Source organism: Eptatretus burgeri, chromosome 13 (genome assembly GCF_056783735.1).
Source record: "Eptatretus burgeri isolate ZD-2024b chromosome 13, Ebu_testis_v1, whole genome shotgun sequence".
Lineage (NCBI taxonomy): Eukaryota > Metazoa > Chordata > Myxini > Myxiniformes > Myxinidae > Eptatretus > Eptatretus burgeri.
The window spans coordinates 78,175,297-78,187,796 of record NC_140973.1 but is presented as its reverse complement, the minus strand read 5'-3'; the positions used below and the strand labels follow the sequence as shown (position 1 = coordinate 78,187,796).

At 43.3% G+C, this 12,500-nt stretch overlaps 1 protein-coding gene across 4 annotated transcripts in view; it reads right to left on the bottom strand.

The window, feature by feature from the left end:
- COL7A1 (collagen type VII alpha 1 chain) overlaps positions 1-12,500 on the bottom strand; it is a 287,085-nt gene that overhangs the window by 201,882 nt on the left and 72,703 nt on the right. For all 4 annotated transcript variants that reach the window (XM_085853235.1, XM_085853234.1, XM_085853238.1 and 1 more), the window contains exons 13-17: positions 11,889-12,008; positions 7,558-7,713; positions 7,109-7,228; positions 3,393-3,548; positions 971-1,099 (exon numbers count right to left, since the gene is read on the bottom strand). In XM_085853235.1, coding sequence (XP_085709361.1) covers positions 971-1,099; positions 3,393-3,548; positions 7,109-7,228; positions 7,558-7,713; positions 11,889-12,008 — 681 coding nt within the window. The remainder of the gene's footprint in view (positions 1-970; positions 1,100-3,392; positions 3,549-7,108; positions 7,229-7,557; positions 7,714-11,888; positions 12,009-12,500) is intronic.

Sequence of the window (12,500 nt, the reverse complement as noted above, 5' to 3'; positions counted from 1 at the left end):
AACAAAGGCACGTATGACGTCATAATTATCATTAAAACATTCTGCGTAAGTACTCGCACCAATGTTGAAAATTGTCTCAATTTGACAAGCGGTTGCGGAGAAAAACATGAAAGTTCTGTGCGGACAAACAAACAGACCTTCATGTAATACCCTCTCCTTCGGTGAGGGTTAGAAAATAAAATAATAATAATAAATAAATAAAAAAACTTTAAATATGGAGATGTAAGGGTGGAGATGAAATAGGATTTTTCTCAAGTTTATATCATGATCGTATTTATCATATACGATATGGATCGTCAACCATCTCACTGCCCCTCTTATCAACCAGCTCACCAACCATTTCAGCCTTTATTTGCACTCATATTTGCGCAGTTGGTTATTCAGCAGGGAAGCTGCAGATAATTCAAATTTTGACAAAAATGAAGAGACTTCATGCTTACGATGGTGGACATAGGCTGCCAACTTTCATTAAATACGTCTCATCGAATACCTTCTCTGCCAATAGGCCGAGTTCAGCAGATTCAAAGACGCTCACTCTGCAGGCTTGCCTCGACTGGTTGGGCAATATCAACAATAGAGAGTAGCAAGCCTGCAGAGTGCGTTTAAAACCATGTGAAGATCGAGTATGTATCAGCAACATTGTCAAATGTGTTTCATTATGCCACAGTTGCAGTTGTGCCACAACTCACAAGGATTCCAAGAATTTATTGATACATTTTCTGGACTTCGTTTACGTTCTTCACTTTGATCTCACACAGTTGGCAACGACATTAATCACCACTTCCCGACGTCTCATCATTGGAAATCTATATTTAATTGGACTGTCGATGAAAATGCTCCTCTGTGCCACTACTCTCTGCATTTGAGTGCTGATCAGTCTTGACACACTGCATTGTATTCTGGGATATGGTGTCAAACTCTACAGGCATTTTATAACGTTGTGTAAATCATGTGCTCTTTCAACACCAACCGTCCACAAGGCGCCAGGTTATTCGATAGGCTGTTACTTGGGGGACTCCATCCCACACAAGGCGCAGCGAGTCTCCATTGTACCCGACCACACGAAGATCTCCAACCATACCGATCGGCCTTTCACGCTCTGTAAGGAAAGCACAGTCACAGTTTGCGAGATATAATCCAGCAATGTCCAGGATGAAATATTAAATGATGGCCCTCTGGTGTTCAAGTATTACATTAACATATAAAAGTACATTAACATTAACTCCACTTTTATATCGGTTTACACATGCAAGTATGGAAACGGGACGACGACGACGACGACGACGACGATGATATTTAGCTATTAAGACCTACAATGAAACTTTACAAACTCGATTAACCATTTCCTATGTAAAAAAAACAGAAACTTTGTGTAGCTTTTCTTGGCTGTTTTGTGCAGCTTTCTTTGGCAAGAAGAGCAGGGGAGGAGTAATTATAAAGATCATAGCTACCCGAGGATAATTGATTAAGTGAGAGCTGATTGGTTGTTGCCTCCAATTACGGATGAGAGACATGATTGGGTCTTGATTATACAGGGTACGATGATAATATATATTGTTACGGATTTCAGAATCCAGTCTGATTAATGCATCCACACATCCAGGTCCTCAGACAGTTATTTCCTTCAATGCATGTTCAGATTAGCCCCATCCCCATGTCTAATGGGATCTTAAATGTGATGTGTTGAGAATGGTAAAGGATAGATCCCCTCTCTTATGGGAAGCTTTTTGCTTTACGACAGACACGTTCACACATTTCCTTCGAGAGCTCTGAAGCCCGCCTTTTTTGAAAGCGCACGGGTTGTCATGGTAACTGTGCGCAAGTGGGGCGGGGTGAGCTTGAGGCGGACTGCACCCACGAAGATGGCCTGGAGATATAAAACAAACGAGAGGTGCGTTCTGTGAGGAGAAAAAGCAGGAGAGAGGAAAGCGAGAGGGAAAGCGGAGGCGAAAGAAGAGAACAAGAAGTAAGCTTAAGAAGCGAGCAAGAAGTAAGTGTCTGACCAGCGCCAACGAGACAATTCGTCCTTCCCAGTGCTTGGGCCAGCAAGTGTGTGTTGATTGTGTGGGTGTGAGCAGCGCCACCAACAAGTGAGGCACGGGTCGGTCACCAACAACACCAGGGTCTAAACCCGCGACAGACGATCCCGGTGCCCTCCAGACGTCGAATGGCATTCAAGGCTGTTCGTGAGAGGGTGCACGGCAAAGCTGGGTGCTGGCGACGGACGTGACACGCACACACGCATTTCAGGACGTTTTCACTTCAGAGACGATTACCCTCTGGTGAGCGACATGATTCTTTCTCCTCCCCCTGAATGATCTGTTGGGTTCCCTTGTCTGTGTTTAGCTGTAAGTAAGTCAACCCCCGATAAGCATCTGCTCTTTGTCTTTTCTGGCATTTTGATTGATTTTGCTTTGAAATTCATTCTTTATTTACCTCAGAAAATAAAAAGTTTTTTTTATTTATTTATTTTATTATTAATAAATTATTTGTCGATTTCCAACCTGTCCGTGTTTGTCCTTTCCTTCCATTGGTCCAGCATTGTTCGAACCGAGATAGACTGGGAGGTAATTACCACAGATTTGACCAAAAATAGTCGGCACGCACCAGCGGTTAAAACGCTCGGCCGCCCTAATTAAAATCTAATCGAGATAACATTGGTGTTTTTGCGCGCTCCCCGCTCAGGTAACCATGTGACCTCCAGTTAAACGGAATAATTAGACGGCGGACACTGGAACTCGTGGTTGACTGGGTGGCGTTCGTGGTTTTAAAACAACCCACCGTACCACAACGTTAATTGTGAGCAGTGGCCCCAGGTCCGGCTCTACCGAGGACACCTGGGGATTAATCCCCCTGAGTGACAAGCTGGTGTCTCAGTACCCGTGGCCACAACAATATATATATATATATATATATATATATATATATATATATATATATATATATATATATATATATATATATATATATATATATAGATATCATTGTGCTTTAATCAAAACTTTCCTCATGGTCAGGAGTCACCTCCAACTGCCCTGAATGATCAAAAATTAACTCTATGGTTTGAGTATGGCAGCTGAGACAAAATTGTGTGTGATGGAGGCTGTTACCAGCTGAATGATATTAATCATCAGAAAGAGCTCCGAGTTACACAAGCCACAAAGTGTTGTGCCTGTGATGTTAGCTGGAAGCAATCTCGTTGATCATAAGCATATAAAATTATACATTACACATGGAAATAAATAAATAAATAAATAAATAAAAATTGCACATGAAAACAATATATAGTGTAACGGTGAACTTAAACTACACATCGTAGCTCCATTCAAAGCGATTTTAACTTGGTGGAGGAAAAATGCAAGAAGCTCAAAACACAAGCGTTCTTTACAAACCTCCAACAAAAACCAACGTCTCGATGGGTGGACCCTCGGTGTCACCAAACATGGGTTTGATCGTGAAGGTGTAGGTTAGGCCAGGATGCAGTCCCCGAATCACCTGGGATGTTATTGTACCTGACCTCAATGTCAGCCTCTCAGCTTCTGCACCCTCTAGGGGAGGATCACAAAGGGTACTGAGAGTCAAAAGGAAGCAGTACGATGATGCAAGTGACAATGGATGTCATTCAAGGGGTGAAGAGAGTGGTCTTTCGGCATTGATAATTATTACCTATTATAATAGGCCAGAGATATTTATTTAACCATAGCGTTATTCTTTGATAGGCCTCTACTGGTATCGTTTCACAGAACTTGAACGGCACAAGGTAGAGCACATACCTTCTCCAGGCTGAACAGTTTTCATTTTGTATCCCACTGATACACTGGATCTGTATCCGAACCTGAACCAAAATCTAAGCAGCTTGTTATTGTCACCTAACGAACTAATCATGTTATCCCCTCTCGTGTTCAGTTGTCCTACCCTTCCTCCCACCCTTGGTTTACTGAAGCTTGTGGCGAGGCAGTTGTCCTGAAACAACTTGCCTTTGCCTCATGGAAAGCAAACCCAACTGAGGGCAATCTCAGTTCCTTCCACAAGGCTCGGAACAAGTGTGTAGCTACCCTCAGGAGAGCCAGAAAACAACATCTTTCTCATCTCAAGTCTGAACTCTCAAACCTCTCTCCCTCCTCAAAATCCTGGTGGCGTTTAATCAAATCTGTTTCTGGTGTGTGTTCCCCCTCCATCCCCTCCCTTACCTCAAATGGCCGCACTGCTGATACCACATGTGATAAAGCTGAATGTCTAAACTCGGTGTTTGCAGCTAAATCTTGTGTCCTAAACCCATCACTTTCTCTACCCACTTTACCCAGTCGCACCCAACTGTCCCTGGACTCTGTGACCTTTTCTCCTGACAAGGTGGAGAGCTTGCTTTCAAACCTCGAGTCAGATTCTGCAACCGGTCCAGACGGCATCAGCCCACGTGTCCTCAAAACCTGCTCTTCTGCTCTTTCTCACCCTCTCTCTGTTCTATTCACCCTCTCATTTGCCCAAGGTCATCTGCCATCTGCTTGGAAATCTGCTAACATCACTGCCCTGCATAAAAAAGGTGCAAAAACAGATCCCTGTAACTACAGACCAATCAGCCTTCTCCCAATCATCAGCAAGGTTATGGAATCCATCATTGCTTCAGACATGAAATCCTTCCTCTTCTCCAATGGCTTGATTTCTATTCATCAATTTGGTTTCAGACCAGGTCACTCTACCCTGGATATGCTGCTTCTGCTCTCCCATCAATGGATGGAGGTCCTCAATGCCAGACAGGAAATCCGAGCCGTATCCCTGGACATATCACGTGCTTTTGACACAGTCTGGCACCCTGCCCTACTCACCAAACTTTCTTCCCATGGTATTCAAGGCCATCTCCACTCATGGCTCGCAGACTTCCTCTCCTGTCGCAGTCAACGTGTGGCCCTAAATAGAGTTCTTTCATCCCTTCTTTCTGTGCAGGCTGGAGTTCCTCAAGGTAGCGTTCTGGGCCCTGTTCTTTTTCTGGTTTACATCAATGATCTCTCCGACTCTCTGGAAAATCCTCTATTTATATTTGCCGACGACTCCACCCTCTGCCGTACCATCTGTCATCCCTCAGACCGGCAAGCAGCAGCTTCTTCGCTCACTGCAGATCTGGGTAAAATCACAAACTGGTCCAACACGTGGAACATGTCTTTCAATCCAGACAAATCTCACACTCTCACTATGTCTCTTCGAAAGGACCGTTTACAAACCCCCCCCATCCAATTTCTCAACAATCCTCTGGAAGAAGTCTTTTCTTTCAAGCTTCGAGGTCTCACTATCTGCCATGACCTTTCCTGGGAAAGTCACATTTCCAACCTCGCCTCAAAAGCCAGTCGCCGACTGGGAATCCTCCGTCGTGCAAAGTCCTTCCTCGGCCCTCTTGAGCTTCTGACCACTTTTTTTTTTAAACTTTAACACTTACAAAGCTTTTGTCCGTAGCCTGATGGAGTACTGCTCTCCCCTCTGGGCTGGTGCTCCTGCCTCCCACCTTTCTCGGCTTCACGCTGTCGAAACCAGGGCATTTAAGATCATCGGCATCTCCCGCAATGAAGCTGAGTCTTTGGGCCTCTCACTCAATCACCGCAGGTTGGTCGGCAGTCTTTCTCTCTTCTACCGACTCCTCTCCAGCCTTGCCCCCCCTGCTCTCTCTGCGATTTGTCCTCACCACATTTCCACAGGGCGCTCAAGGTCCGCCAACAACCCCCTTCTGGTAAAACTACCAAAATCACGAATCACTGCTCATCTTCACTCTTCCATTCCTCTTTTTTCCCGCCTTTGGAATAAACTTCCTCACTCTATTCTTTCCCATTCTTCCCTCCAGGCTTTCAAAACGGCTGTTCACCACCACCTCTTATCTTCTCCCATCCAAATCCTCGATCTTTTCTACCCCCGATAATCCACCCAAGCCCACTTCCTTCAATTCCCCTGCTTTCCTTCCTGAAAGTCCCTGTAATGTCCATCTTCTCTTCGCCATGTTCCCCGTCCCATCCCCATCCCTCTCCCTTCCTCAGTTCACCTAATGTCTCTGTTCCCCACTGTTTTGTCCCTTCCACTCCCGCCCCTCTTGTCTCATGCCCCCTTGCTGTGAGTTGTGTGTTAGCTCTCATACGAGCCTCGACAAGGTATACAAAAAAAAAAAATCCACCTTGTTTTGTTATAATCGGTCCACAAATTTTTGAGATATTGTGCTATGTCAGCGATCTTCACTATTTTTTAGAAGGGGGCCACTTTTGCCAATAAGACATCAGAGTGAGAGCCACCACACCGCCTGCAGGACTCCAAAATGACAGCTATTAGGCCCTCCTCCACGTACTCTTTTTGTTCGTTTTTTTCGTTGTAGTTACTGGGCTGAAGCATAATTGTTTGTATACTGCCATCTACAAATGTAGTGATGTTACTTTTACACTTTGCATTGGAACACTCATTTGAAACCATTGGGTCAATTTGATAGCATTAATGGCAGATTATGATGGGGTGTTTTGACATTTCTGTATGATTGGCCACGTGTCAGGGGCCACACTTTATGCTACCAGGGGCCGCCAGTGGCTTGCGGGCCGCACAATGAAGAACAGGATGCTATGTATAGTTGTTGGCCCCATCTCTGAATTGTGAAGAATGACTTGAAAAATTCTAGTATCCAGAAATGGATCTTCACCAAAATCCAAGCATTTCTTCCTTGTCACACACCAAACCTGTCCATCAAGTTTCGTCCCACTCCATCGATAACCTTTTGGAGATACTGTGCTATATATCGTTTCTGGCCATATCTCTCAATGGTAAAAGATCACTTAAAAGTTCTATTAACTGGATCTTCACCAAAATCGAATCAATTAGTTCCTCACACACACCAAACCTGTCCACAAAGTTTTATCCGAATCCGTCCATAGGTTTTTGACATATCCTGCTCACAGACATGCAGACATACACACAGACAAATGCCACCTTTGATGGCAGAGGTGATAGGCATACAACATGTATTACGGTATGCATGCAGTGGCATAATAAAGTCTGCAAGTCAGCTTTTAGATTCCAGATGAAGGAAAGGATTTGATAGGCATATCATCTGAAAACCCCACAGGCATGGTGAAAAAAACAACCTAACCCGTATTGGCAAGCCAATCAAGGAGGTATCCAGTGGCCTGAGGGACGAAGGACCAAGTAGCGACGAGGTCTCCATCTCCACGTTGATCAACACGAAAGTTGGACACTCTGGGAATTGTTCCTGGGTGCCAAGGGACAGATTAGACAAGGTTAAAAAAAATTACAGAGTATAATTCTCCGGTTAAATTCAGGCCTACTTCCTGTCTATTATTCTATTGTCTTATTTATTGCTTCATTCTTCCACCTTCCCCACATTCTTCCAAGGTATTCATCGGCATAGCATACGAGTAGTATCAGTTAGCATAACCTGCAGAGCATTGTTATCACAACCAGCCCATCATCATAGCAGCAAGTGTAAAGTGATTGAGTTAAAAGGAAGATTAATTGTTTTGTTTTTTTGAAACACAAAGACAGTTGGATGAGAGTGGGCAGACAAAAAAAGAGCATCACCTCCAATAGTGACTGTGGTTTTTGTAGCTTGACCCTCTTGGGTGCCAAACAGAGGGAGGATAGTGAAGATGTATGACTGTCCGTGACGCAGACCTCGCACCATCTGGGATGTCACCATACCAGATCTCACCCTTAGTCTTTCTGCCTCTGCACCTTCTAAGGATACAAATGAGTGCAAGCTATAGATGAGCATTTGCACAGGATCATCATGTAATTTTAGCGATAACACTGTCATGCAGTCATGGTGTGATGACAAATGTCACGATGTGCTAGTCGCCAATTGGCTGGTACTTCCAGCAAGACAACCATGAGACCTTCTCAACATGGGGTGCATATTATGAGTAAATAATGGCAGGAACTTCCTCTGTGATGCACTTTTCTTGAGGGGAAAAACATTACGTTGTCACAGAGACATTGATGTGGAGAGAAAGTGCTGTCATATTCACACAGTAAGGCATGGATACAATGGCTGTCGTGATCCAAAACAAACCTTTGTTTTGCACCTCCTTAGGGGGGGGGCGGGGGGTCTAACAGCACCTGCTCACAGAGTCTGCATAATCCACTTTGTAGCCCAAAAAAAAGGTTGCACTTTACCAAGGCTGTCTGTTTGTAAATGGATCTTGTTTAAGTTGGTGATGCCTTTTGTTTTTAACCTTGTGTGATCTTTACAGTCAGCAATGTGGATGAGTATTTTTGTAACAGACATTTCTGATTTATCAAAGATGATTAACACTAATGTTTTATGACGGGAGTAGAATCGCTTTTGATCGTGGGAATAAAGGACGAAGTGTAAATGACGGTGGCTCAAATTTGACCCGAACTATTAATTACAACTAAACTTGTGTATAACCTTAATGGGCAATCATTTTCACGCTGTGAAGCCAATAGTCTCTAAATTTAATCAGGACTGATAATTTTTCATAATAACTTCATAATTTCCAGAAATTACATAATTATTAGCCATTTCACCCTTAAAATTATTTCACTTGATGCCATCTTGATTTTCTGCAGTTGGATCAAATTGGGAAACGTGTGATTATTAGTGGCCTGTGTGGTTTGATCTGACCTATTTCCTCATGATGTTGAGACTGTATATTCAAATTCCTTTTACAATATTGATCGGTACACTCATATCTCCCAATGCTCTTGTCATCATTACATATACTAGCAGAGTACCCGCCCAATGGGCGATCTTGTTCCAAGCATGCAACACGTTCTTCTGATGCATACCTTTATTTCAGTACAGTGGATAAGCACAATAATTGTGCGTTTTATGAGAAAAGCATGAATTTTCTGACATAGTTAGTGAATACCATAAGGTTTATTTTCAGATGTGGAGGGAAGTCAGATTTGACCTCAGGACCGTGAGATGTGAAATCCAAGACGGCCACCAGCCCACTGGGTCTAATGTTCAAACGCGTTTAATTTTGGAACTAAACAGTGTAAAAAAAACATTTAAGGTGTCATTTCCAACTAAGTTTGGAATGGCCATTCGTTTGGTGATACTTTTGAGATCGCCAGGAGCCAAGGAAATGCATTTTGATCAAGGTCAAGGTCAAATTACGTTAAAAACTTTTGAACATTCTTTTGGTAAAGACAATGGATTGGACCTATGCAATATAGCGAAACTTCGCTTCAATTTTGACACTATAGGGATAATACAAAAAATTAACAGACTAGTACCATGCTGCTAGTCTATTTAATACTTTATTAATAGCAATGATGATGATGGTAATGGTAGTGATCAAAATCTAACAGCCTCCAGAACAGAAGCACAGTGCAGTGCACTTGGTGCAGCTTTGGCACACTTGCACCATCCAGTGCATCCTTTCTCACAGTGACAGCAGATCAATTCATGGCACAATTTTGATGCTTCGGGGAGAGTGGTCCAAAGCGGCTGCCACCCAGTTGTTTCCTTTGTCCAGCCCCAGTCAGATGGCTCTGGCATCTCTGGATCCAGGACCAATGCCTGGTTCCAACAGTTGGCATGGTAGCAAGTGCACTTGATGTGCTGTTTCAGTGCTGCCTGGGTTGGACGAATGTTCTCTCGAGTTCTCAACTTCTGTGTGAAGAGCTGTTTCCTGGCATGATTCTCTTCCATGCTCTCACTGGTTCGGTCGTACATTAGCACCACAAATCGCTCTAGCAGTAACATTGATCCTTCACTGACCTCACTTGGCATGCATAAGAGTTCATTGAAAGCATCATTTACCTCTGGGAAAGACTTCCAAGTTTCCCAGGCAGTTTTCTTTCCTCTGCCAGCGAATGCAGATACAGTGTCACACCCGGTAAAAGCGTGAAGGACTGGGAGAGTCAGACACTGTGTTGGATTAATTGTGGCAACCATTTCGTGAACAGCTATGTAACGAAAGCTTGACATGACACCAAAGGCAACCCACAGCTCATTAGGAGCTGTCTTGCTGAATGAAGCTACAGCCAGTACTACCACATCGGTATCAACGGTACGTATGGACACCTTCTTACACCCCTTTTGCACAGCATCTGCCACATGCAGATGTAGACGAGTGTCGGCCTCCTCCTGCGAACATGGGGCAAGGCAGGCCAAGTACGACTCAGCCGGAGAGCAAAGGACTCCACTTCCATCTGTTGCATACAGTTCCTTGCCCTCTGCTAGAGGAAGATGAACAACTACATGTGACAGGAAAGCAAACAATTCGGTTTTGTTATCATCGCATCGAAGGAAGTCCTTCCAGTTCTTTGGCATCACAGTAGAAGGAGCCACTCTTTTCCTGGTGCCCTTTCCCTCTGAGGGGCTAAATAACTGAATTTGCCACAATGACACCACTCGGTATTCATTTGCAAATTTCAACTGATTGCTTAATTTTTGATAAATTTTTACCTTGACCTTGACCTAAATTCATTTCCTTGAATTCTGACATTCTCAAAGGTATCACCAAATGAATGGGCATCCCCAATTTAGTTGGAAATGACACCGTAAATGTTTTTCTGCACAGTCTGGTTCCAAAATCGAGGACGTTTGAATATTAGACCCGGGTGACTCGCGGCCATCTTGGATTTGACCTCTCGCTGTCCCCTCAGAGGTCAAATCTGACTTCCCTCCACATCCGAAAATAAACATTATGGTATGACCTAACTATACTCGAAATTTCATGCTTTTCTCATAAAATGCACAATTTGTTAAAATATGAGAGCATATCCGCTGTACTATTTGGGCGGTGTATGGGCAAGTGACTGCGATGCATACACAAAAATATATAACCTGGTTAAGGGGAATGAAGCAAAAACATACCTTCTGCTTATAATTCAAAACACCTCAATGAACTGGAAAATGTAGGGACAGGAATACTACACTGAAAATGGTGGAGACTTGTAATACCCTCCACTACCTGGAGGAGGCGCTACACAGTACATATTTACATAAAGAATTTGTGTCCCCCGTCCCTACCCCTCTTCCCCCTCGCAACCCCCAAGACCACCGGTGAAGATAAAAACACCCCTTTACATTAATTGGGGTCATGCTGATCCTCTGCAGCAAGCCTGGATGTAATTGGCCCATAACTGGAGGCAGAGTAACGCGACAAACAAACACCGGTCCATGAAATATATATATATATATATATATATATATATATATATATATATATATATATATATATATATATATATATATATATATATATATATATATATATATATATATATATATATGTTTCTATGTACTGTATGTGCCCCCCCCCCACTCACTCCATCAACTTTCCTCAACAATCCTCTTGTACAAGTCCTTTTATTCAAGCTTCTGGGTAACACTATCTGCCATGATCATTCCTGGGAAAGCCACATTTCCAAGCTGGCCAACAACAAAAAGCTGGCCCAAAAAACCAACAAGTCACCAAATGGGCATCCTCAATTGTGCAAAGTCCTTCCTTGGCACACCTGAGCTCCTGACCACATACAAAGGTTTCGTCCACAGCCTGATGGAGTACTGCTCTCCCCTCAGGGTTGGTTCAAAATCCCTGCTTTCCTTCCTAAAAGTTCCCATCGTGTAAATACCTGAAAGTCCCTGTGGTGTCCATCTTGTTTACCCCGTGTACCCCACCCCACCCCATCCCTTCCACAGATCTCCTCATGTCTCCGTTCGCCGCTGTTTTTTTCCTTCCCTCTCCTGCCCCTCTTGTCTCCTGCTCACCTTGTTGTGTGTTTCTGTGTGTTCGCTCTCATACGAGCCTCGACGGTGTACACAGAAAAAAAGAAAAAAAAAAGGAAGCCAAAAAAAAGGTTGAAAGGAAAACAAACCAAACAACACAAGCAAGTAAATGCAGTATTCCTTGAAGTGCAAGAGCCTTCCTTACCAGTCGTTGTACGCCAGAGGAGACGGTAACCAGTAGCTTGAGGAACAGAAGACCATGATATGATGGCTTCGCCATCTCCACGATCATCAACACTTAGCGATGGTACTTGGGGAAAATTGCCTGCAAAAGCAGCAGCGGAGGACAGGCCAAAAGGATAAAGAAAATCAGTCTCTGCTGTGATGGAACTTTTGGACGACAATTAAGCAGGAGATAACGGCAGCAACTGAATATCAGGAAGTGATGGGTTTTTGACTTCAAACTAAAATATTCCTTATTCTATACCCTAGAATCAACATTCAGGAGAAGGATGTATCAAATTTAAATTTGATCCCCAAAATAACTTTGTGCCTTAAATGGGCGGGATTTGTTGGCCGAGCACCACTTGTTTTGATAGTTTTGGTCTTCCACCACCTGTTGAAGTTATAAAATTCTTACAGAATGGTGTTTATCAAACATTTCAAGTCCAAGAATGAAATTCCAAGTGTTGTGGTCAATTATGTCTATATGTGTTATTTCAACTCAACAAAAACAAATTTTTTAATGACATTTAAGTAATATAAATGACATATTGGTAAAGATGGTTCTATCTTTGGTGTATCCCAAGAACTGGAT